This window comes from Eptatretus burgeri, chromosome 3 (genome assembly GCF_056783735.1).
Source record: "Eptatretus burgeri isolate ZD-2024b chromosome 3, Ebu_testis_v1, whole genome shotgun sequence".
NCBI classification, from domain to species: Eukaryota; Metazoa; Chordata; class Myxini; order Myxiniformes; family Myxinidae; genus Eptatretus; species Eptatretus burgeri.
In genome coordinates, this window is record NC_140963.1 from 49,731,344 (window position 1) to 49,758,974 (window position 27,631).

At 42.1% G+C, this 27,631-nt stretch overlaps 1 protein-coding gene across 1 annotated transcript in view; it reads right to left on the reverse strand.

Moving 5' to 3' along the window:
• The window catches only part of MARCHF7 (membrane associated ring-CH-type finger 7), a 287,445-nt gene that overhangs the window by 210,802 nt on the left and 49,012 nt on the right, over positions 1-27,631 (reverse strand). Inside the window, exons 5-10 of the mRNA XM_085872142.1 lie at positions 27,181-27,333; positions 14,904-16,407; positions 14,058-14,227; positions 3,929-4,038; positions 3,325-3,438; positions 2,809-2,862 (exon numbers count right to left, since the gene is read on the reverse strand). Of these exons, the coding sequence (XP_085728268.1) occupies positions 2,809-2,862; positions 3,325-3,438; positions 3,929-4,038; positions 14,058-14,227; positions 14,904-16,407; positions 27,181-27,333 (2,105 nt within the window). The remainder of the gene's footprint in view (positions 1-2,808; positions 2,863-3,324; positions 3,439-3,928; positions 4,039-14,057; positions 14,228-14,903; positions 16,408-27,180; positions 27,334-27,631) is intronic.

Below are 27,631 nucleotides of genomic sequence, written 5' to 3' on the forward strand. Positions count from 1 at the left end.
CGGCGAGGATACGGCGGCAGTCGCCCTCGGAATTGACAGAAACGTGTGGCGGCCGCAGAGAAACTGAGGTGGCCTCAGGGTGGCCCTACGCCGTATGGCTATATTTTACAGGTCGTAAGGTGGCCGTGAAATTCTAACGCAGAGTTATAACTTTTTTCATTTCTACGTTCGCCGTAGAAATTCGACAAGCCGAAACAAAAGAACTGGTTTAAAAAAAAAAAAAATAAATAAAAAAAAATTACCCATTCGTTACCGTCCATCTGACCGCACGTTCGGCTTAGGGTCCCCCTGCGGTCGCCTTGCGGGCACCTTGTGTCTGCCTTCAAAATTATATGGCCGCCGCAGGAACGCCCTCAGGTCACCGTGCGACATCAAATCAAAGACCGTACGGTACACCCAAGTTTTCGGTCTCCACAATTTATAACTACGCCGTGCTGTTACCCGAAAAATAAGAAGGACAAATGTGTCCAAGAGCAGCGTCCAAAACCTTAAGGTTTTGTTGGCTAACAAAAAAAAAAATAAAAAAAAATAAAAAAAAAATTAAATTTTTTTTCAAAAAAACAACAACAACAACAACAACTTCCGATATTTCGTCACGTGTCTTCATGAAGCCAATAGCGAAACCCGTCATAACGTATTTATGTATTTACAATATATCGTGTATTTACGAAATATATAATGTATTTACGAAATTAAAATACGATAAATGGAATAATCTTTAAATAGTAACGTCAATTTTTCGAAACTTTAAAGCAAATGTCCGAATATATTTAAAAGTTCATGCTAGACGTTCTCAAAAGGCACCGTCTATGTGAGGATGTGTACATGTGCTCAGTATATAAGGCGATCCGGATCTTGTATACACAAGAGCCGAGTCCGAGAGATTAAGGTTTTGTCTTCACAAGAAGAAGAAGAACAACAACAACAACGCCGAGCTCTCGATGAACAGCGTTCGCTATGTAAGACGCTGCTAAAAACATATGTGACTGCTACATTGTGTGACCGTGGAAATACTGCGGCCACTTTATAATTACTTGTGCCCGCACATTTTGTACACCCTCCGGCCGCCGAACCAAATGTGACAGGCCTTTCCTCGTGTTTTCACCTTCATTTGTGATGTTTGTTTTTTTAATCATCTTGTGTTTTAATTAATAACAAAAAAAGCAATCCGATCACGTGGTGTGACGGACTGTCGGGCAAGGATTGAATTTCACAGCAAAACCCGTTGTAATTTGGAATATCCATGATTACGTCAGCCCGATGCGTTTGATGAAAGCGACTGTGGTTCTGTGGGCATCATGTTTGATGAGCTGCCCTGGGGGCAGCGCTCTCGCAGAGTGCGCGAGCGATCGTAACCCAGGCCGGAGCACGAGCCTGTGTGGACCTTTGGATGTGGTGATTGTACCAGTTTACATACAATACACCGCCACCGAAGGTCATTTACTCATCTTATTTTATCTTAAACATGGGGAATTTCAGTTTAAAGTGTCTTGAAAGTGGGTTTTCTTTGGGTCCACGAACGGATCAATTCACTCCATCATTTCTTATTGGGAAAATATTTTTGGAATCCGAACTTTTTGCAATCCGAACAGCCTCCTAGAACGAATTAAATTGGGATTCTGGGGGCACCACTGTGTATAGGCAAACACCTATACTCCGATCTCTAGCGGTAGCGCACGGTGGACGCACGGTTGACGCAGACTGCCACGGATGCCGTACGTAGGTGCATGGCAGGCGTAGGGGAACCGTGCGTCAACCCTGCGTTGCCCGCAGGTAGTCACACAGAGCGCAAGGCCACCGTACGGCGACCGTGGAAATAGTGCTGCCACCGTAATTTTTGGGGGGTTGGGAAAATTCATTTTTCATTGAGAAGAGCTTACGGCAGCCGCACGAATAACGCAAGCACACCGTACGTCCTACGTACGGTCGACATAGAACACATCTACGTCATAGCTTGTATTGGCTTGTCGAATTGCTACGGCGAACGTAGAAATGAAAAAAAGTTATAACTCCGCGCTATAATTCCACGGCGACCCCTACGGCCTGTAAAATATAGCCATACGGTGTAGGGCCTCCCTGAGGCCACCTCAGTTTCTCTGCGGCCGCCGCACGTTTCTGTCAATTCAGAGGGCGTACGGCCACCGTATCCTCGCCGTAGAGCAAATGTGACCTCGGCCTTATGCCACGGTGCATACAGACTGTGCTGGTCACACGTGGTGGCCTTACGCCTTAAGTGACTTCACATTGGCGTTTCCTTTTTTTTCCCCCACTACCTGGATGTGGGAAAGCACGAGGGCCCCTAGTGGTATACAATTGCAACGAGGGCCATTGAAATAGGTCTTTGCGCCATCAGTCCCCACCTCAATGGGGCAGGACTTTGTCGTTGGTGATATGCAAGGCTACCTATCAATCATTGTTCAGCTGCAAATTTTCACATCAGCATTTATCAACCCATCTTCATCCCCTCTACATATTTACAACTTAGACACAGAGCACAAGTGCAACAACAATAATGGAATGTTAAAATCGATTTTGTCAGTTCAGCTTTTAATTAAGAAATGATCAAAACAAAAGTTATGTGAATGTACTTTCCTTGAAATAGGATATGTCACATATAATACTATTTCATGGAAATTAACCACATTTAACTGTGGTATACAAAATCAATTTATGAAATGATTGGAATGGGGTTGGGGGGGGGGACTTCCAAGCCTTACAATAACTGGATTGTAAAAGATAGACTGCCACTGCTTACATAACATGCAAGTCTTGGTGCACAAGTTGCATTGGAAAGACAAGGTTAGACCTACTTTCAGGTTCATTTTGCCGTTGTCGCTGCAAGAACTGTGCCAGACGAAATAACTGAAACGCACATCATGCAATAACTGGAAACCACAGGAAACAAAATTCTACTGGGATTTTTTTTCCTGGCAAGGTATGCACTTGTACCGACCAAAAATAATAATTAGTAGGACAATGTGGAAAAGGAATAAGGTGGAAAAGGAGGGGGGGTGCACTGATGGGTGAGAAAGAATGAGGGATTCTTCACAACATGCCAGTAAGGCAAATGTATTGGGACGACCTGGGTACTAAATATAAGTATTAAAGTACAAGCTGCTAACACTGGAAGTTGATGAAAACAAAGGAGGTTCAACATAGAAATCCAAAAATGCATCAACATTTGTTGATTGGTCATAGAAAGGCAAGAAAGCAATTTTCAGAAACATCCTCATAAAAAAAAAAATTCATCATCCGAAGCAACAGATTACAACATTCATCTGGGTATTGACAAAAAAAAATGATAAAAAGTAAGAAAGGACTCACTCTTCCAGAACGGGGGCGTTGCTGTGGGGCACTTGCTACGTCTGCAAAACGTTGCTCGCACAAGTGGAGCAGTAACACCAGGTAGAGGCCAGAGGACACAAAGTTATCTTGAACCTAGAGGGGAAGGGGTGGGGAGAGGAAAAAATAAGAAAGAAAGGAGATCATGCAAGTTTTGCAGATTTATAGATGTCTCAGTTTCTTCATCTGATAATCGAGAAAGGTTGTTGGAACAACAAACCCTGTCAATACAGCCCAATCAAAATTAAAATGCAACCACATCACTGACAATGCAACAGAAGTGCAACATTTGATGAGAGTGAACGATGCCTGAAACAAATACTTGCATGTCAACGATGATAACAATATACCCACACATCATGGACATTGTACATTTCATGTTCTCTTTAAAATACTTGAACATGAAACCTATTTTTGGTGAACGCATGTATCGCTCCAAAGTAACATGAAAGAGACCAATGAAGCAATCTTTCTGACATCCCCAAAGGATATGCATTGTAGACCGTGGACCAAGACCAAGCTGCTTTACAAGAGCACAGAATGAATGCATCGTTGCTCACACCATCGGGAATCATTAGAAGCTGACCTGTGTAGAGGAGTGCTGTTGATAGAGACGGTAAATGTCAAAGTCTGGAATGTCAATTGTGAGTCGCTGTTTGCACAGCTCACAGATCAGCACCGTGTGTGGATCCGCACCTGCAATACATCAAAATCTGCTTCAGGCAAACACAGCTCAACCCACCTATACAAAATACACAGCTATGCAACACTGGAGTTGATGTAAATTCAAAAGAAAACTTGCATATTTGCTTTGAAAGCAGACAACACTCATTGATCACAATAAATAATACCTCCTTGGGAATCTACATCCATTGCCAATAATATCACTGCCCAGTGTAGAACCATGAGGCTGTTAAGGTAAGCAAGTGCTTTGAACATTTTGGGTTGAAAGATGTCACAAAACATGATGCATATCCTGGAGGACAACCAAGTTACGTACAAGAGGGTTACACGATCAACGTTATATTGAATTTGACATCCTCCCAAACCACAAGCTCAATCATATGTGAACAGATATACCCATCACACAAATCGGTATAAAAAGGCTGAGATTGTAAAAGAAGAAATGGAGAAACACGAATAAAAGGCAGTCAAAAAATACGTCATTTACGTTGAGTTGCTTAGCATCACAATGCAAAGTCAAAAAAAAACAAAAACAATGAGATTGCAGACCCTTATCATGACTTGCTTTGTGTGGTGTGTTGACGATGGATTGACGAAGTAGGTTCGTGTTCATACAGCAAACAGAACTTTTTGGTTTTATTTTATCGATTCACATTCCTGTCATATGCATTTTGGAGACGGTCACGTTCTCATAGTACTTACGTTCTCGATGCACTCACGTTCTTAAAAGTACGTCCCTTATAGAAATACTTGCATTCCAATAGTACATACTTTATAGAGGTACTCAGTTGACTATGAATAAATAAAAATAAAATCGAATGTGTAATGTGGCGTTTATGGCCTATTTTAACACATTATGTGGGTAGACAGACAAACATACATACCAACAAGAAAGATGGCATGCATAGCATGATACTTGTAACATCCAAATAAGCAATAGTTGCAACAGACAGTAATTTGGAAAATTTGACCTATCAAGTGTTTCACATGATGGAATGTTGTGCAAAACAAATTTGGTTGATACATTTTCTAATTGCCATCTAGCAGGTGTTTTACATGTTTTGGATGGCATTCAATAGCCAAGGAGACTGCTTCAGCAGCACCAACACTCTGTGCAGAGTATGGTCCCAATGGATGGATGGATGGATGGCATTGACCTTAACCTTTGACCAGACTTTATACACATATGTACAAATAATCTGTGCAAGTTTAAATCCAATAGCTTGAAAAATTCCTGAGGTTTGGCAATAATAAAATCACAAAAGTATCCCAGTTGATATAATAGGAGAAATTGTTGTCATGGACACCTCTACCACGTGGGACTTTTCCCTTCACCTTGAGAGACTTTCTCTCTGTGACCAACTCAGGTGAGCAGAACCTGAAAAGAAAGAAATGTAAATTAGTAAATATATTTTGTGTCCTTTAAGCTTGGTACTGAGGTGGTTTACCAATGTGGGGACTTTTGATCATGACTGGTGACCCTCAAGTGTTATTGCAGAAGGCCCTCGGACAGAAGGTTGAATGTGGTCTCCAGGATCTAATGGGACCAAGGACTCCATTGAGTCAAAAAGGGTCTCAAAGGGTCTATGGTTATAAAAGGTATGTTCCAATAGTCCGTAATTAATAGACGTTGTCAAGGTCCAATAATAAGTAATTAATACATGTACTCACGGTCCAACTCACGATCAAACAGTACACATACTCACAGGGGTCGAACAAGACCTCACCTCAACAAAGATTCACCATCCACCCGTGCTTTTCCAGAGACAAACCATTTCTGTATGGACCTCGCTGTGTGCACGGGAGCATTGTCATGGTGAAAGAGGAAAGGGTCTTCCCCAAACTGTTGCCACAAAGTTGGAAGAACAGAATCATCTAGAATGTCATTGTATGCTGTAGCGTTAAGATTTCCCATCACTGGAACCAAGGAGCCGAGCCCACACCATGAAAAACAGCCTGAGAGCATTATTACTCCTCCAACAAACTTTACAGAGGGCACTATGCATTCGGGCACGCAGCGTTTTTCTGGCATCTGCCAAAACCCAGATTCGTCCTTCGGACTGCCAGATGGTGAAGCGTGATTCATCACTCCAGAGAACGCGTTTCCACTGCTCCAGAGTCCAATGGCGGTGAGCTTTACACCGCTCCAGCCAAAGCTTAGCATTGCACATGGTGATCTCAGACTTTTATGCGGCTGATCAGCCATGGGAACCCATTTCATGAAGATCTCAACGAACAGTGTTTGTGCTGAGGTTGCTTCCTGAAGCAGTTTGGAACTCGGAGGTGAGTGTTGCAACCGACAACTGACGATTTTTCTGCGCGACACGCTTCAGCACCTGGTGGTCCCATTCTATGAGCTTGTGTGCCCTACCACTTCGCGGCTGAAATATAGTTGCTCCCAATCGTTTCCACTTCAAAAGAACAGCAATTACAGTTGACCGGGGCAGCTCGAGCAGGGCATAAATTTGATGAACCGACTTGTTATAAAGGTGGCATCCAATGACAGTGCCACGTTGAAAGTCACTGAGATGTTCAGTACGGCCCATTCTCCTGCCAATGTTTGACTATGGAGATTGTATGGCTGTGTGCTTGATTTTATACACCTGTCAGCAATTGATGTGGCTGAAATAGCCGACTCCACGAATTGGAAGGGGTGTCCGCATACTTTTTGCTGTGTCGTGTACAACGCTCTTTCCATACGCAGTCAAGTATGGTACTTCTCGCATGCGAACAGTACGTATAGTAGCAAGGATGTTTTGCATGCGCAGGAGGGGCTGAGGGTGCCTTCCACTTCTTCTACGCGCAAGGGACGGGCTGAGGGTGCCTTCCACTTCTTCCACGCGCAAGGGACGGGCTGAGGGTGCCTTCCACTTCTTCCACACGCAAGGGACGGGCTGAGGGTGCCTTCCACTTCTTCCACGCGCAAGGGACGGGCTGAGGGTGCCTTCCACTTCTTCCACGCGCAAGGGACGGGCTGAGGGTACCTTCCACTTCTTCCACGCGCAAGGGACGGGCTGAGGGCTGCGTTGAAGGCTCCCTCAGGGACAGTGGCATTTTCCAAAAGCTGCGTTGTGGACACAACCCCATCGGATGCGCACCAACGAGAAAAAGGCTCGCACAAGAAGGAACGAGAAAGATATCCTGAGGGGAGAAGAAATCCAAGATTGTGAACAGAACGGAGTCACCTGAAAGTTTGTTCGAACAAGATCAGAAAGGAGCACAGAGTGCAGAGAAGAGAATGAAGGAACCCTGTGTTGAAGAGAATAGAAAGCCCAGAATACAGCTTAGTTTGTGTGAAGTCGCTTGTCCCGGGTGCACAGCAGAAACGGAGCGGCATACCATTGGCACATCTCGGACGTCGGAGAGGACTTGCCTACTGGTGATGGACGCCTCAGAAACTGGCTGCACATCCTGGCTGTGGCTGCACATCCCCTCGCACCGCATCGCCACTCCAGCCCCAATCTTCCCCATCCTTCCCCCTCTCCTCCCACCAGTATATTTAGACCGGCAAAGCCCCGTTGGGTTGTGCGAGGTTTGGGAAGGAGTCGACTCCACACTCCATTCTTTTATTTGTTTTCAGTTCTTCTTGTCGTCTTCTTCTTCTTCCCAAACTTAATGATGGCCATATGTCTTGCGTAAATAATATTGTCAAAGAATACGTGTTTGGGTCAAGTCCGCTCTTCTGTGCCTGTTGCCTTTTGCCGGTAAATACTCACTTTAATGATTGCTTGCTTGGTGAATAAAATGCTGTAAATATGGGGTTTTCACCATTGCTTGCGCGTGCGTGTAAATAAATTGAAAGTTGGTTATGCTTTCAAATCTGTCTTAATTGTCCTTTCCTCCATTGGTCCAATATAGTCGGCATGTATTGTTAGCTGTGAAGTTGTACCCCACCGATTGGCTCAACACATTAATTGATGCATACTTGGCAGCTCCGCTTGGCTGCATCTTATCAAGCAAGAAAATACAAGGACATATCGAGGGCATGAGCTCCCCTTGATCCCGCCAATTCAAAAGAAAGGTAACACATTAAGTAATCAGAACCCTGCCAGGATTGGCAGTACCAACCTGCATTTGTGGTTGACGAGCAACCCGCCAGGCCGCAGATTTATTCACCGCTGGTGGCCTCAGGACCAGACGTTTGGGAGGAACACGAGCGCTTCCCCTTGTGGGAAACCTCGAACCCCAAGTTTGAAATGCGTGTTTGTGTGTGTGTGCGTGTGTGTGTGTGTGTGTGTGTGCGTGTGCGTGTGCGCACACACACACACACACGCACACACACACACACACACACACACACACACACACACACACACACACACACACACACACACACACACACACACACACACACACACACACACACGCACACACACACACACACACAATGATTGCAAAATAATTTGCAAGAACCAATTCCAAATGGTGTCACCACTCTGATGCAAGACACTTGACAAGGTGGAGGAAGATGTGCAGGGTGCTTGCAGCGATAACTCACCCACTCTTCATAAATGACTCTGTGGGATCTTAACTGTCCACCAATAATCAGTGCTAGCAGACAGGTCCCTCCGTTTAAGGTTCATCCAACGGAGGACACACACATTGATGCCTCACCCTACATGCGAAGCACCAGAAACACAGTTTACATCTGGGTCGAGATTCAAATGCAGGCAAGATATCTCAAAGGAGAGTGTGCGTACCTCCAAGCTATCCTGCCATCCACCGTGTCCAAATATACATGCAATTCATGTATACAACAGAAACAGCGTAAAACTAGCCCCCTCAAGTTCGGCATATTTTGCAGTGGGTAAAATTCCACCCTCAATGTTTGCCTTCGTTTGCAAAACTGCTAGAATCAACGAGTATTTAAAAAAGAAACCTTTAACTGCGAACGTCGATCGAGATTACAAATATGAAAGCGACACTACCATGATTAATTGAGCTGCCATTACTTTATCGCAATGCCCCTTTTTAGATCGATGTTTCATTGGTTTCTGGCACCTTTCTGAGAGCTAACTTTGACAATGATCCAACAGAACAATCTTCACATCTTTGGGAAATGCCAAACACATTTGACAATTTGTATGCAGCCAAGTGCATTTACATTTATCATTAGCGTTACTAATAAAACCATGTAATATGTTGTTCAACATAACCATTGCACCAAATCTGACTGGTCAACAGTGACAAGGAGGGTTGAACAATGGGCAGGTAAAATTAACATGGCATTGTTGTTCTGTTCATGTCTGCCACTCAATGGTAAATGATGCATTAAGCTAACTTGATGCATCAGCAGTCTGTCCCTTGCAGAAATAGAGCATCTCAATTGCATTTACAGGAATTTTTTAAAGGCCTTTTTGAATCTATCGGTGCGTTGACAAGTGGTTTATTATATACGTGCAACTCACCATAAATTATGCAGTCCTGCAAAAGCATTTTTGGTGAGACACCCAAAATGAGAATTATACCCATTTAAATATATCAATACAAATATAAACAAGACCAAGAACTGCTTTGCAATATATGTCCCCTGCCGATCCCATTGAATGTTTGGGAGATAAAAATTTGTTGGTGTTTAACGCATGCTCGAGCCGATGCCGGTCCCAAAATGAAGACGAAGAAACCCGATAGCCAACCGTGTTTGGGTCTATTCGGCAAAATAAAAGGAAAAGCAATTTTCATTTCCTGATATATTTTGTACATTAGAAACCAAAGGCAACGAGGATAACAAACCGGAGAGAAAAATAAATTTGCTTCAACGCATGCTTCAGCCGATACCGGACACAATGAGGAAGGAGAAGAAGAACCTTTCTAATCTACCGAGTTTCATTCATTTCTTGGCTTTTCCTATTTCATATTAAAAACGAGAAGGGCACTCGGTAGAGCGCATACCTCCGCCACATCATGCCTGATCCACGAGAACATATCGGGGCCCATTACATTTTTGAAATATCATGCTATACAGCACTATATCGTTTTTTGCCCGATTTCTCAATGGTGAAGAATCACTTCAAAAATTATACAACTCGTATTCAGATTCGGATTCGGATCTTCACCACAATCAAATCAGTTCGCCCTCGTCACACACTGAACCTGTCCACAAAATTTCATCCAGATCCGTCCACAACTTTTTGAGATATCCTGTACACAGACAAACAGACAAAAAGGGGTGAAAACATAACCTCCTTCACCTTCGGTGGCGGAGGTAATAAAGGCCATCTCTGGACAAAGCTAAGTGCCAGAATAAAGGGAGGATTTGCTTTTCTTTTGTTTTCCCCTTGTCTGTATTAAAGTCAGTGTGTAGAGGTGCCTCAACTTTAGCCTTTAGTTGACCTCACGTTTTATTACCCTTGTAAATATTTGATCCATTTTCATTAAATCCCCATGTATATTTTAAGTTGCATGTGTTGTCTATTTGTCGTGGGTTCGAGTACAAACCCCTGTGCTGTGCTTCCATCTGCTTCGTGCATTTGCCGCCCTCCCGTCCCAGACGTACCATAATCTCCTGAGAATCTCGGTTGTTTGCTTCCAAGGGAAATCACTCCGCCATTCCGTTCAGGTCAGGGCAAATTCATACACATACATATGCAATCGTGGCCAAAAATATTGGTACCCTTGCACTTTTTTTTTTTTCCAAACAACTCACAATTTTCTCCAAAAATAAGTTGAAATTGACAAAAGTATTTGGTCTCCACAATTCCTTATTTCACTATTAATATTACAGAACCTTTGTTTTTTATTCAGAACTTAATATGTCCTTTTAAATCAGAAAATAAAAATAAATGGCATTGACAAAATAATTGACACCCTGGACATAATATTTGGTATCACAGCCTTTGGACAAAATAACTGCAGTCAAGCACTTCCTATAGCCATGAATGAGCTTCCTACGCCTTCCTACTGGCAGTTTGGTCCACTATTTTTGTGCAAACTGCTCCAGTTCTCCCAGATTTGAAGGGTGCCTTCTCCCAACTGCTGTTTTCAGATCTCCCTACAGGTGTTCAATGGGATTTAGATCTGGACTCGTTGCTGGCCATTTCAGAAAAGTCCAGCGTTTTAGCTTGAATTATCCCAGGGTGCTTTTTGAAGTGTGTTCGGGGTCATTGTCCTGCTGCAAAACCTATGACCTTTGACGGAGACCCAGCTTTCTGACACTGGGTTGAAATTGTGCTCCAAAATGCCTTGGTAATCAACCTATTGCCCTACACTCGCGAAGTGAAAAGCAGGGTTAGGCATTCGGTTGCGTACATGCATATGTGTGGCATATGTACGTGTCTGCGTTTTAAAAATCAATTTTCTCGGCAACCATTGGTCCAACTGACACAAAATTTTACCATAGGAGTGCCTCCGCCTGTAGAATTTTTTTATTCATAATGTCATAGGTCACGTGGTACAAACACCATGTTGGAAAAATGTGACACCTCCATATCTCCCAAACCACTCAATGAAAAAAAATTGAAACATGGCTCATTGTCAAATACTCCATTGGGGAATGAGATATGATGATGATGATGACGATAATGGTCATCGGTGCCTTCATTATGACATCATAATTCGACAAGGACAACGCTTGATCTGATCAGTATCGAAGAAAAAAAAATTTACTCTGCAACTGTTAGCCCGATGGACACAAAGTTTTCAGAATACGAGCGGCTGCTCCTGTAGAATTTTTTTTAATTATAATTATGACGTCATAGGTCACGTGATACAGGCACAATCTTCGGAAAAAAAAAAATCAAAAAAAAGGTTGCACCTCAACCTCCGAAACCACTCCATGGAAAAAATTGAAACATGGATTATTGTCAAGTACTCCCCTTGGGGAATACGATGCGTTAATGACGATGTCATCGGTAACTTAATTATGATGTCATAATTCAACAAGTACAACACTCGATTCAATCAGTATGAATTTTATTTTTCTGCAATTCTTGGTCTGATTGACACAAAATTTTCACCATAGGAGTGCCTCCTCCTGTAGAACATGGAATCGATAATCATGACCTCACAGGTCATGTGGTACAGGCACGATCTTGGAAAAACTTCACACCTCTACATCTCTGAAACCACTCTGGAAAAAAGTGAGACCTGGCTCATTGTCAACTACTTCCCATTGGGGAATCTTCTTCTTCTTTCGGCTGCTCCCGTTAGGGGTCGCCACAGCGGATCATCTGTTATGATCCGCATACTGATTTGGCATAGGTTTTATGCCAGATGCCCTTACTGACGTAACCCTGGTCACCTCTTACGACACAGGGATATGGATTGGGTTTCGCCACGATTCCAGGCTGCCCTACACCCTCTCATAGCACGGCCCCAGCACAGAGCTCCTGTCCTCAAGCAATCCTCCAACCCAAGCCTCCGAGTAGCCTGATTACAGGCGCACGCCACTACTCCCCATTGGGGAATAAGCTATGTTAATGATGTCATTATTTGACAAGCACAACACTTATCCGATCATTATGAATTTTTTTTCTTCTCAGCAACCATTGATCTGTAGGACATGAAATTTTCACCAAAGGAGCACCTCCTCCTGAAGAATATTTTAATAAATAAACATGAGGTCATAGTTCATGTGGTACAGATACCATCTTTGGAAAAACCAAAAAAACATTGCATCTCAATATCTCCAAAACCACTGACCCAGGGTAGGTATTCTCTGAATACCATCAAGTTTCATGATGCCATGCACAAATTCAAAGGCACCCAGTGCCAGACGCAGAACAGCAACCCTAAAAAAAAAAAAAAAAAAAAAAAAAAAAAAAAAATCACTGAACCTCCTCCATGTTTGACTGAAGGGAAGGTGTTCATTTCTTTGAAGGCTTAATTTTGTTTTCTGTAAACATAGAGCTTCTGTAAACGAAAAAGCTCTAATTTGGTCTCCTCTGTCCATAGAACATTCTCCAAAAAGGATGTTTGCTTCTTCAGGTGTGTTTTGGCAAACTCCAGTCGGGCATTCTTATATCTCTCTCAGCAATGGGATTCTCCTGGGTCTCCAACCATAGAACCCCCTTTCATCGAGTTGGCGACAGATGGTGTGGGTTGAAACTGTCGTACCTTGTGTCGGAAGGTCAGCTTGAATCTGTTTGGCAGTTGATTGAGGTGCTTTCTCCACCATTCAAACAATCCTTTGCTGCAATCTTCGATCAAGTTTTCTCTTGCGGCCACGTCCAGGGAGGTTGGCTGCAGTGCCATGGGCCTTAAACTTCCTGATATTGCGTACGGTGGACACAGGAACATCAAGACCTCTGGAGCTGGACATGTCACCTTGAGATTGTCCAAAGATGGTGACAATCTTGTGTCTGACCTCCTCAGACAATTAATTCCAGGGTTTTCTTTTCTCCATGCTCATTGTTGTACATACAGTGACACAAAAACAGCAGAATGACTCCTTTTCTCAATTCAAACTGGTTGAATGAGTGATTTTTATATTGCAGGCACCTGCAACTCACCACAGGTGAGTTCATTTCCAAAAGTAAAGGAGAATCACCTGCTTGAAATCTAATTATTTCAAACTTCTAAAAGGTGCCAATAATATTGTCTGGGCCATTTTCGGATTTGTGTGTGGAATAAGCTAAGATTTAGTGATTTGTTCAGCTTCTTTTGTTTTGTTCCACTGCAAACCAAAGAAATACACATGTGGATACCAAAATATTTTTTGATTTCAACAATTTTCTGGAAGAAATAGGGAATTATTTGAAAAAGTGCAAGGGTGCCAATAGAGACAGCACCTTAAAAGCGGATGTTTTTAAAACAACCACCCCCCCCCCCCAAAAAAAAAAAAAAATCAGAATTACAGTACTTGCTTAAGCCTACAATACATTTTAGATTTTTTTAAGTAGTTTAAAAATATATATATTTAATAAAACAAAAAAACACAATCGGTGCGTTTAATTAACATTTTTTGTGAAGCCACAGCAAAAACAAATGCAATGAGGATTTGATATAAAGATTATACAAAAGAGAGCAAAAGTGTGTCAAGTCAGAGGGGGTGGGAGAAGGGAGAATAAATAGTTGCAGAATCTGAGACTCACCAGCCTTTATTTTGGCTTCAAGCCAACGCATCATGCATGCCTGATGGACAAAGTGCAAGCTGCCAGTGCAGCCACAAGGTGTCAAAAGCGGGTTCTCCTCCAATACCATCCCAGTTTGGCAGATGCGGCAAATGTCACCCTCCTCCTCATCGGATTCCTCCTGCAAGAGTCTGACAGACAAAAATCACAACAGTACCATAGTTCCAACTCAATCACTGCAATGTGATACCACCATGTGGTGCCTTGCAGTTTTCCCGAAGCATAATTACACTAATCCATCTCATATTTTGCAAAATATTTGAGTCATCAAAATTGCCAAATACATTGAGAAGAGAAAAGCACGATTTGGGATTCAGATGCATCTACAAAATGTTGAGAACCCCGTGTAATCAAACTTCTCACCTGGTACACAGCAAGAGTCCAATCATGAATATATTCCCCGACTGGTCATGCTCACTGCACTGACAATTTTGATCAATTAATATTCATGCAAGGAAACAATCAGAAGTTGTATCCCTGATGGATGTCATCGGAGAACTTTTTTCACAATACAGTAGCTTCGGGTTCTTAATCGTTTCGATGTCTCCATTTCATGTTATTGCCCACGGTGTTCACGCAAAATGCTTCGAGACATTTCCGTGTCATGTACAAGTCAATTCAAAAACACAAAAGATTTTTAAAAATTCAATGAATTAACAAATCCCCTTTGCCGGAAAGAAGAACTGGCCACAACATTTGCCTTGACTCACAATTGTGTGAATGCTGGCTGTCTTACAATGACAAATATAATGCTTTCCCTTCACTTTTAATAATTAAAAACGTATTATATTAACGTTTTGGACCCACCTCTCTTGGATTTGCCTCAGCCTTTCTGGATCACGTGAATGAGATGGACATGCACCTTCTTTGTTTTCATCACCTCCTGGAGAAACGTTCACATTCTCATCGGGTAACCCAACTTCACTTTCCAGAGCACGGTGATGGGCATGTGACAGCCAAAGTCTTTGACCCCCAACAGAAAGCAAGCTAAAGACAGGAGACTCTGCACGGTGATGAGATATAGATGTGGTAGAGGATGATGTGTTTCCATCATCCCTTGCACCTTCTGATCTTTGTGCAGAACTTGATGACTGTGGACCTGATGCAGATGCGCTCTGAGATATATCGGCTTCAAAGGTCATTCCGAGAGGCAAGCGATGAATGAAAGGTTCCTCTGAGCACAGCTCCTCAAATGATGGAGAATCAAGCAGAACTGGGCTGCTCTGACCAGAAGCAGATGCAGCAGAAGCCAATAACGGAGACGCGTCAAGGCCGACATCTTGTTGGCGCGTTGGAGATTCATCAAAGCCTGGGTTAGGAAAACCCAATAGTTCGAATCTACGGCTTCTTGGCCACAACGGTGGTCTCAATGGTTCTCTTGAGGATGAGAATGCATTCACCTCTGCTGGTTCACCCTGGGTATCAATCCTTGTAAAGTGCTGCCTTTCTGTTTCAAGAAGAGAATCTGTTTGAAATCGCCAACGTCGAACACGATGCCCTTGGGGCTGCCTTTCCCTTTCAGCTTGAATATTTGTTGCATCACTCCAATTTCGTCTCACAGCATTTTCAGATGGTGAAGACCTGGGGAATGCACTCCAGCCACTGCTTCTGCCCTGCAATGGTTGAAATCTGTGACTTCTTGTCCTTCGCCAACCATATCCATCTCCCTGGTCCACACTTTCTGCATCAGGCCTGCTTTGCATGCCAGATTCTGGACCTGCCAGTGACCACCTCGCAAACCGATCTGTATGGGAGGCCGCATCTTCAGCCTGTGAATAAAGTCCCCTAAAAGAAAAAGCATTTGACCTTCTGAACTCTCTTGAGAAAACAAAAGCATCACCGTCTGACTCTTCTGGAGAGGTACAATTTCTATAAGTAGCAGATGAGCGAGACATATCCTGATCTACAACCTCTTGATCTTGCCATACATATCCTTGGCCATCAGAAGCTCGCCGACCACCAACTGAGCCAAAACTCAATCGAGAAGGGCGTCTGTTCGTTCTTCCGACCTGTGTAGTTAAAGATGATTCAGTTCTTTCCTCTAGGCCTAGCAGTGGATAGCTGCTATGATGCGGCACCCAGAGCTGTTCACGAGTACCATATGTATGAGTAGTTCCTCCACATGCATGGCTTGGCCTTTGGCTCGAAGGGCAACTGGTTCCTGGGTTGTTCCTATCCAAGGGTGTGGATGCGGATGAATTTGCAGAACCATTTTGAAGTGTGTGGGAGACCCGTTGGCCAAGGCGCGTGTATAGCCGTCGTGGGCGGGCCCCTTGTGCCACGTGCAAAGAGGTATCTCCCTGATCAGTTCCTGCATGGGAAGTAATACACGATCAAAACTCATGAATAGGAAGAAATCTGAGTAATTGATACCCAACATCAACATTGCTATCAAAGGAGCAATTAAAGAATGGGGGGGGTATAATTAAAGACTTGCCAAGGTGAATTCCAGAAATGAAAGCAGAAAAACACAATGCATGGATGCCTCTCCATCAATTATCCTTGCATCACATTCTAAAAGGTACAATATTGAGAATAACAGGAGAGAAATTTGAAAGACAAACTCAGGAGTGAAAGCAAAGGACAGCAAGAAAACCAATGATTTTCTAAAATGGTGGCCAGCACACAGGCAGCGATAGTGTAAAAAAAGGTGAAAATGCTGTGATGCAGAGTTTAATTTGGGAAACAAAAACACCAGTTGTAAATACAATCGAGATAAACTTCAAGTTGCACATCGGGAGAGGGGAGAGACGGGGATTCACGAGGATACTATGTTTAAAATGATTGTTGGTTGTACAAATCGAAGGATGTCATTGATAAAAAGTACCTATGGAATTTACTTGGGTACAAGGGCGTGTTGAAGAGTAATACCTCCTATTATTTTTTTCCAAAACAGATAAATATATTCGAAAGAAACAAAGCACAGTAATCACATTAGTTCTTCTTGCCAAAGGGTGCAAAGTTTCGTGATTCTGGCGAGATGTCTCAATGCTACGTCAATCAGTGAAACACTGGAGAATAGAGTTGGGTGCACCATTACGATCGTGAGTGCAAGAGATGGTCAATGGAGTACTGCCATAAAGGATCATCAGCCCTGACTTGGCTCCGTAAGATTTTCACCCTTCCTCAAACAAAATATATATATATATATATATATATACATATACATATATATATACACACACATATATATACACATATATACAGTCATGCGCCACTTAACGACAGGGTTACGTTCTGAGAAACGCGTCGTTAAGCGACATCGTCGTTGTGCGAACATCATTTTTTTTTTTCGTTTTCGAACATCTTACTTCCACAAAACTACACACCTCGGCTGTATGGTATAGCCTATTGCTCCTCGGATACAAACCTGTACAGCATGTTACTGTACTGAATACTGTCGGCAATTGTAACACCCATCCAAGAGAGACTGAAGACACGTTAGTTTTACCTTTGTGCTGTTCATGACGGCCATCGGTGTTGTTAGCAGCAGCTTACAATCTCCTCTCGCATCGATTATAGAAAGATGAATAAATAGCGTTTGGATTTTATAAATACGTAATTATTGCATCGATGTTATAATTTATAAATGAAGAAACGAGCTCCTGTCAATTGTGATATATATTTTCGGAACAGTGCGATTGTTTTAACAACATGAAAAGCTTCACCAAAAAGAAATTTGTGTTTTAATTTCGACTGCAACAACGATTTATTCGTGGAATTCTTTAATTCAAAGGTAATTTACTTGCGAGAAGGTAAACGTGCAAACATTGGTTCAGTTTGAAAGCCAATTTCCTTGAATCCCGATTTAGCACGACCCTGCTTTTTTCGCGATGACATTTTATGGACCTCAACGATCGCATTATAACAGGGCCACACTATCGTTTATTATCATTATGAAGTATTATGTACTGTACAGCGTACATAATTGTATGTGCTATTTTTATATGATTGGCAGCGCTACGTCGGCAACATCACTCGGCGATAGGAATTTTTCAGCTACATTTTTTTTTTTTTCAGAGCTGGCAGATCCGTCGTATATGCGATCCGTCGTTGCCCAGAACGTCGTTAAGTGGCGCATGAATGTATATATATTTTGAAAACCATTGAGAATTGATCAGCCTAACTTGAAGGGGGAAAAAGTATACATTTGAATTTTTTTGCCAATCACAAAGTGTCGATTTTGTATTTCATCAGTGACATCACATCTGGAAGCCATATTGATCAGAACGGCAGCTTTACATGAAGAAACGGTGCATGTCGAGCTCGGATTCAGATACTGATCCCACTGTCATTAGCAAGTCTGAAGGTTCTCAGTATGATGAAAGTGATCAGTGGGACTTTGAAAGAATAGTAGGAGACAAAATTCGTAATGGAAATGCTTTTGCGGGAATTGTGGAGCTGTATCGTTTCAAGCCTTGTGTGAGCTATTCAGAGGAAGAAGGTGAAAGTGACGATGGATGTGTTAAAAACCTCAAAACGCTGGTCACATGTTAACTACAGATTGGTACGTTTGATTTTTCCATTCGATTCACTGTTTAAAAGGGAGGGATTTTGCATCAATTGATAAATTGGTTTATATATTACTCGAGCAGAAATACCCATGATTGCTTGACAGCATTGACAAAATCATCACACACAGACAAAATGGGCGACGAATGCTTTGTTCCAACACCGCAGGTTGACCAGGTGTCTTCTATGTTATGGAATCGCCCCGTTCAGTACTTTTCCCGAACGCCATTCGTGTCCGTGCCGTGTCCCACCGTCATGTCCATGAGGTTTCGATGTCCCTCCCCAGTGGATGGGGGATTGTGGAGAAGCGGGGCAGGTGGATGGGGTGTGGGATAGTGGTGGTTATTGTGGGGGGGGTGTGGGGTGGTGGTGGCTCTTGTTTGGGTGATGGTTGAGGGGGGATTGTGGAGGGGGGGCAGTGCTGGAGATGGGGGTACCCTGAAAGTTTTAGCATCCTCACTCAAATCCTCTTGGAGGAGTAAATGTTTATACATCCATATATTTTCTCTCCACGATAGATGGTAGTTCATTTTCCTTGCAGAAATTTGTGTTTATGGATAATTATCTTTCTGATGCTCTTGTGGTAACTGCCAGGCAATGGCAACAACTGTTTGAATCACTGCTCAAATTGTCCGTGTACATATGCTGGTAGCTCAATAGAGATGGCGTTTCAGTTTCGAGCAACAGCTATTTCTTCTGCTTAATTGTGGAGATGGCATCCTCTCTCAATCGTGGTGGATAACTACAAGATCTAGCCATCTCTATTGTTTCATAACAGTGCTCTGAAATGTCCCTTGCACAAAAGTGAACATTTTGTAGGCCCGAGCCACACGTGGGTATTTCGGACAAACCTCGTCCAATTTCCAGCAAACTTAGGGCCTTTCGGCCATTGGTGAAGCATGAAACCATCTCGGTTTGTATTACTATACAAGCACCAAGGACGCATCAACTCTGCATATTTGTGGAAAATCGAAAATCATTCGCCATTTGAGTAAAATCTTACCGTGATGTAACTTGGAGACAGTACAAATGTGGCTGTCAACTCCGTTATTTTGTCATAGCTAATCTGAAGAAGAAGATCGACTTTGAATTGCAAATTTACAGAATTTACAATTTGGAAATCGGAAAGAGACATCTATTTTAGGGTATCAAAGGATAGATGAGTGACGAGGTGGTCTGAGCATTTGGGATCCTCTTTTAGGAACACCTTCGTGGAGAATATTTTTCTTCAGACGATGTCATGACCGCTTTGAACCGCTGGTTAAGTCAGCAGGATGCACAGTTCCATCGTGACAGCATCACAAAAGTATTTGAACATTGGCAGAAATGTGTGTACCGCAGTGGTGATTATACGGAGAAATAAATCTGTACCATGGTGGAATAAAAGATTCATGTTTGTATCTGTGGTTCATTAGAATACATTTACCATTTTTGGAGAAAAATAAGAGGAGGCATCACTTTTTAACATGCCCTCATACAATCAAACTTTCAAGGTGGTCCAAAGCAGAATCAGGAAATTGTCAACCTTGATGGATAGATTATAGAGTTAATCTTAATGTGACAAGGTGTAGAACAAAATCCTTGTTCAGTCTGAAGAGGCCAGTATGATCATCATTTCATGTGCAGCCTGTGGTGGCTGGTTTGCATCATTGCTGGTAGCATGACTGTACCGCTGATGGTGGCCCCTGCTGGTTAGGGCAGGAATTTGAGTCATTCAGGGCATGGGTGATAGCTCGCTTACTCTTCACGGACACTGCGAGATACTCAACGTCCACCGACTAATGCTGGCACATGAGAATCACGTTTAATATCCATCCGGCGTATGTTGATGAATCATCCTGCCTGTTAAACACCGGAATGACAGCTCATAGCTGTATCGAGATTTGTATAATAAACTAATAAAATGGTAAACAACAAAAATCAATCGTGATTATACCTTCAAGACAAGGTAATGCAACACCACATCTCACTAATTAGGGCATGTAAGATTAAGATAGACAAGCATTGGAGGGTAGAGAGATTCGATCTGCCTTCAGTTTCTTAAGCATGCAATACACCAAGTAAAGGAATGAACTGTGGATGAAGATTGAGATGATTATGATGATGATGATTGAGATGATAGATGATGATTATTGAGAGGATGATTATGATTATTGAGATGATAAATGATGATTGAGATGATGATGACGACTCGCAAATAAGCTGTCTGGGTTCGAACTCAGACTCAGCTATAAACTGTCATCCCAGTATTTCACAGGTAGGGCGATTGATTACTGTGTATGACGTCCCTTGGGTGGATGTTATACTGGATGTCCTGTCTGCTGACATTAAAGATCCTAAGGTGTTCTTCACGAAAAATAGGTGAGCTTTCTCTGGAAACCTGGCAAAATTCCAAACACCTGTCCTGACGACCACTGGGAAGGCAATGGCAAACCACCGAGTGTATTGCTAAGAGGCTAAGGAAGCATCGAATATGCCCTTCAGGCAGAGTAACAGAAATAGAGAATGAGCAGAACTACTATTACCCTTTGTGCATTTTGAAAAATGTGATTTTACGATGCAATGACAGCAAAGTTAAAAATAGCAAAATATTTGACAAAAAAAAAAAAAATGTGTATGTGTGTATGTGTGTGTATGTGTGTGTATGTGTGTGTATGTGTGTGTATGTGTGTGTATGTGTGTGTATGTGTGTGTATGTGTGTGTATGTGTGTGTATGTGTGTGTGTGTATGTGTGTGTATGTGTGTGTGTGTATGTGTGTGTATGTGTGTGTATGTATGTGTGTGTATGTGTGTGTATGTGTATGTGTATGTGTATGTGTGTGTGTATGTGTGTGTATGTGTGTGTATGTATGTGTATGTGTGTGTATGTGTGTGTATGTGTGTATGCGTGTATGCGTGTATGCGTGTATGCGTATATGTATGCGTATATGTATGCGTATATGTATGCGTATATGTATGCGCATATGTATGCGTATGTGTATGTGTGTGTGTGTATGTATATGTGTGTGTGTGTATATATATATATATATATATATATATATATATATATATATATATATATATATATATATATATATATATATATATATATATATATATATATATATATATATATATATATATATAGTAATAAAGAGAAGACTCCGAGCATGTTTTGCAGCATAAATACCTTCAATAGTTAATGCTCTGAGAAATATGTTTTTCCCAAAACTGAATCACAAGTAGCTATGAGAGATTTGCATATATGAGTGCAGCAGAGGCACATTGCACGAAGCTATTAATTATGCAACTTTTAGTGCTGGAATGCTGTCCAGCAATGTGCCTCAGTGCAGAGGAGAGATCAAAAACTATGAAGTAATATATATATATATATATATATATATATATATATATATATATATATATATATATATATATATATATATATATATATATATATATATATATATATATATATATATATATATATATATATATATACACACACACCGAAACAATATTTAATAGTTCAAACTTAAATATTACTACGGTATATATCACTTCAAACTAAACGTAAGATGTCTTATACTATAACCAGACGTTGAGATGCAAGTACTTCATAGCTCAGTCGCACATCATTTGTAGTAGTACAGCATGGTTGAAGGCTCTGTTAAAACATTTGAGGAAAATACACGTTTATTTGGTAATCATCAAGGTATACAAGCACGTTTCCTATTTTACAAGCATGGAGTCAGCTGCACTCCAGTTATTCATCGATAGCAGGCGAAAGGAACGATGAGTCTGACAGCTTTGACTAACAGATGCATTTTTTTTTTTTTACACTCAAATAGCCAATAGTTGCTCCTGGTAAGGGCTGTCAACGAGCACCTTATGTAATTTAAAGCCTTCAAACTTGGAGTGGGTGTTTGGAGGAGTACAAGCATGTCTTATGTGGCTCGGAAATGTAATAAAACACATTGCTACGTAATACAATCCAACCATATCTCACAAATGTTGGCAAGTGTACCACACAGGGGTAAAAATAAATGAATTTTTTTCCAGAGGTTGTTTTGAAAGATTCTTCTAAAAAGTGCCCCTGTGAAGTATTTTTGGGGGCTCTTTTCAGGCCAATGGGAGCAACTTTTCAATGTAAACTAACATTATGTTTTGTTCATTTTTATAGATAGTGAAGGCTCATGGAAGAGCTCCTTCAGTCATGGCCAAAAATATTGGCAGACTTGCACTTTTTTCAAATAACTCCCAATTTTCTCAAAAAATAAGTTGAAATTGACAAGTCTTTTTGTCTCCACAATTCTTCATTTCACTGCTACAAGACAGAACCTTTGTTTTTCATTCAGAACTTAATATATCCTTTTAAATCAGAAAAGAAAAATAAATGGGGTTGACAAAATTGACACCCTGGACTTGAGCATTCTCCCAACTGTTGTTTTCAGATCTCCCCACAGGTGTTCATTGGGATTTAGATCTGCACTCATTGCTGGCCACTTCAGAACAGTCCAGCATTTTGGCTTGAACCATTCCTGGGTTGTTTTAAAAGTATGTTTGGGGTCCTTGTCCTGCTGCAAGACCCATGACCTTCAACAGAGACCCAGCTTCCTGACACTGGGTTGAACATTGTGCTCCAAAATACCTTGTTATCTCCTGATTTCATGATGCCATGCACACATTCAAGGCACCCAGTAACCTCAAAACATCACTGAACATCCTCCATGTTTGACTGTAGGGAAGGTGTTCTTTTCTTTGAAGGCTTCATTCTGTTTTCTGTAAACATAGAGATGATGTGCTTTCCCAAAAAGCTCTAATTTTTGTCTCATCTGTCCACAGGACATTCTCCCAGAAGGATGCTGGCTTGCATTTTGGCAAACTCCAGTCCAGCTTTCTTATGTCTCTCTCTCAGCAGTGGGATTCTCCTGGGTCTCCTACCATAGAACCCCCTTTCATTGAGTTGGTAACAGATGGTGTGGGTTGAAACTGTCATACCTTGTGTCTGAAGGTCAGCTTGAATGCGTTTGGCAGTTGATCGAAGTGCTTTCTCCACCATTTGAACACCCCTTCGCGACAATCTTCGATCAAGTTTTCTTTTGCCGCCACGTCCAGGGAGGTTGGATAGTGCCATGGGCCTTAAACTTCCTGACATTGCATACAGTGAACACAGGAACGTCAAGATCTTTGGAGATGGACTTGTAGCTTTGAGATTGTCCATGCTTGGCTAAAATCTTGCGTCTGACATCCTCGGACAATTCTCTGGTATTCTTTCTTTTCTCCATGCTCATTGCGGTACATAATGACACAAAACAGCAGAATGATTCCTTTTCTCGATTCAAACTTGTTGAATGAGTGATTTTTATATTGCAGGCACCTGCAACTCACCACAGGTGAGTTCAATTCCAAAGTAAATAAGAATCACCTGCTTGAAATCTAATTATTTCGAACAACTTCTGAAAGGTGCCAATATTGTCCAGTGCATTTTAGGATTTGTGGAATAAGCTAAAAGAGTAATTTTTTTTACAGCTTTATTTGTTTTGTCCCACTGCAAACCAAAGAAATACATATGTGGACACCAAAAGATTTTAAAATTTTCAACAATTTTCTGGAAGAAATGGTGCATTATTTGAAAAAAGTGAAAGGGTGCCAATATTTTTGGCTATGACAGTACGAGTACACTGACTGCATCAGGACGGAACAGGTTAAAGCAACAGCAGAGCCAAAGGCCAAGACAAAGGGGGGGGGGCAAACAATGGGTGCCGGGAGGAATGGGAGGCAGGAGAAGATGCATGGGGTGGACAAAATGGATATTGAGGGAAGTCTCAGGAGGGAAACTGGAAATTTGGAAGGAGGAGGGATTGGGGTGGGAAGGGGTGGAGTGAACGAGGGTTTTAACATGTAATCAGTGATTAAACATGTCCTGCATGGCCAAAAGTAAGTGGACACCTGCTCGTCCAACATCTCATTCCCAAATCATGGGCTTTGTATATGGAGTTGGTCCCCTCTTTGGTGCAATGACAGCCTCCACTCTTCTGGGAAAGCTTTCCACGAGATGTTGGAACATTGCTTTGGTGATTTGTTTCTATTCAGCCACAAGAGCATTCGTGAAGTCGGGCAGTGATGTTGGGTGATTAGATCTGGCTCGCAGTTGGCATTCCAATTCATCCCAAAGGTGTTCGATGGGGTTGAGGCCAGGGCTCTGTGCAGGCCACTCAAGTTCTTACACAGATATCAACAAACCATTTCTGTATGGACCTCGCTGTGTGCACGGGAGCATTGTCATGGTGAAAGAGGAAAGGGTCTTCCCCAAACTGTTGCCACAAAGTTGGAAGAACAGAATCATCTAGAATGTCATTGTATGCTGTTGCGTTAAGATTTCCCTTCACTGGAACCAAGGAGCCTAGCCCAAACCATGAAAAACAGCCCCAGAACATTATTCCTCCTCCACCAAACTTTACAGTTGGCACTATGCATTCAGGCACGTAGCATTCTCCTGGCATCCACCAAACCCAGATTAATCCGTTGGACTGCCAGATGGTGAAGCGTGATTCATCACTCCAGAGAACATGTTTCCACTGCTCCAGAGTCCAATGGCGGTGAGCTTTACACCACTCGCGCCGATGCTTGGCATTGCGCATGGGGATCCTAAGTTTGTGTGCAGCTGCTTGGCCATGGAAACCTATTTCATGAAGCTCTCAACGAACAGTGCTTGTGCTGATGTTGCTTCCAGAGTCAGTTTGGAACTCGGTAGTGAGTGTTGCAAATGACGACAGACGATTTTCCACGCTATGCGCTTCAGCACTCGACGGTCCAATTCTGCGAGCTTGTGTGGCCTACCACTTCGTGGCTGAGCTGTTGTTGCTCCAAGACATTTCCACTTCACAATAACAGCATTTACGGTTGACCGGGACAGTTCTAACAGGGCAGAAATTTGATGAACTGACTTGTTGGAAAGGTGCATCCGATGACGGTGCCATGTTGAAAGTCACTGAGCTCTTCAGTACGGCGTATTCTACTGCCAATGTTTGTCTATGGAGATTGCATGGCTGTGTGCTTGATTTTATGCACTTGTCAGCAATGGGTGTAGCTGAAACAGCCAAATCCACTAATTAGAAGCGGTGTCCATATACTTTTGGCCATGCAGTATACTTTGTTACTCTTAACTCCAGAAACAGCAACACAACACTCCATTACATCATGACACTACAGTGACCCACAACTTCATGTCAATGTCTGTCACATGTCATCATTCTGCACCATAATCAGTCAACATACAATATTACGACTCCATGTACAAGTATTTAGCAGCTATAAAGAAATACGGCAATTCAGAAAAATACCTACGAGTTCTGGCATGCCTCCGACATCAGATGCACCTATGACATTCCAGTTAATGATTCATGCCCAATGAAGAGGGTCTCACTCTTAATTTCTCAAAACAGATTCACATTCTTTGTCCGAATGCATTTTGTATTTACCAACGTTTTTATTTTTTATTTTCCTCTGTTTTGACATTACTATTCATGGAGCAGTGCCCATAAACAGCAATATTTTAACAATTTTGGATGAAATGAAAATGAATCGGAGCTTATCTCACAAATTGAACTGCAGTGCAGTAAATGAGAAATATACCATCAGAGATAGGGAATCCCCCGCCATTGAATGAAAAAGGTCATACATATTCCAGATAATGAGGGAGGTGAATTGGAAACAAGACACCATTTGGTCATCATCTCTAAAAGTACTCCAGGGGTGAGGAACGTAGTAACCAAAAATAATTGAAATCAGATAAGCGGTTTTCCATTTATTACAAAAAACATTTTTTTCAAGATGGCCACCCCAGTCGGCCATCTTGGATCCGGCCACGCCCAAAATCAATAGGGTTCTTCCTTTTCAGGTGGTACATGTGTGACTCAAATTTCAAATCGATATGGCGAAAAAAAACAAATTTCAAGATGGCCACCCCAGTCGGCCATCTTGGATCTGGCCATGCCCAAAATCAATAGGGTTCTTCCTTTTCAGGTGGTACATGTGTGACCAAAATTTCAAATTGATATGGTGAACAGTTTATGAGTTATCGCACTCACAGCTATAAATGTTGACGGACGGACAGCCGGACGACCTGGGTGACAACAATATCCCCCTTCCGCCATGTGGCAGGGGATAAAAACAACAGGATTGAGTGCCTGATATATTTATATTGGTGGTCACTGACGGAGGGCCAATTTTTAAAACGTTGATTTTTTCACCTCCCTCCATGCGTTTTTTTTTTTAACGAGGGCGATGACGGAAGGGCACCCCCATGTATTTTATGGGGGATGGTGCTAGATATATTTCACCTATTTGATGCATTATTCTGCCCAATTTAGTTCATCAATCATAGAATGTGTATGAAGCTGAAAAGTCAATCATAACATGTGGGGTTATATTTTGCTACACAACCTGCTTGACATGATAGTGGACATACAAACACATTACATCTTTCATAAAATCAACAGCTGAGTAGGACATCAAAAGCAAAGTCAACTGAGAAATCCCTTTTGCTAAGCAGTTTGAGGTCGTGGATGGACATTTCATTTCACTCACCAATGTCCTGAGGTCTCCATATATCATGCCGACCTCCGCTCAAGTTTCCCACTTCCCAGTCAGACACATCAACGTCTCTGTTCCACAGTTGAGAAGTTCCAGCCAAGCACACACTACTAGGCAATTCTTGGTTTAGTCTTTGCATGGAAGAACCTGAATAGAAAGAGGGGGCAAATGGTTGACAAAAGAAAACTTTCCTTCCAATGGGAAGGAGCAATGTATACAATTCACCTTTACTCTAAATAATTTATCAGCATGGCTCGATTAATGTGTTGCCTGCAAGGGTAGTATAGAGCTATATCATACAAGCCAAACCGCACCCACTGTCTAAAAATAAATAAATCAGCCACACATTCCATGATCTAAAGGAGAAGTGTGTGTACGTCTATGTCTGTGTACGTGTGTGTACCAAGCCTGACTCCCAAGTGTCCCAAGTGTCACGTGTCTGACT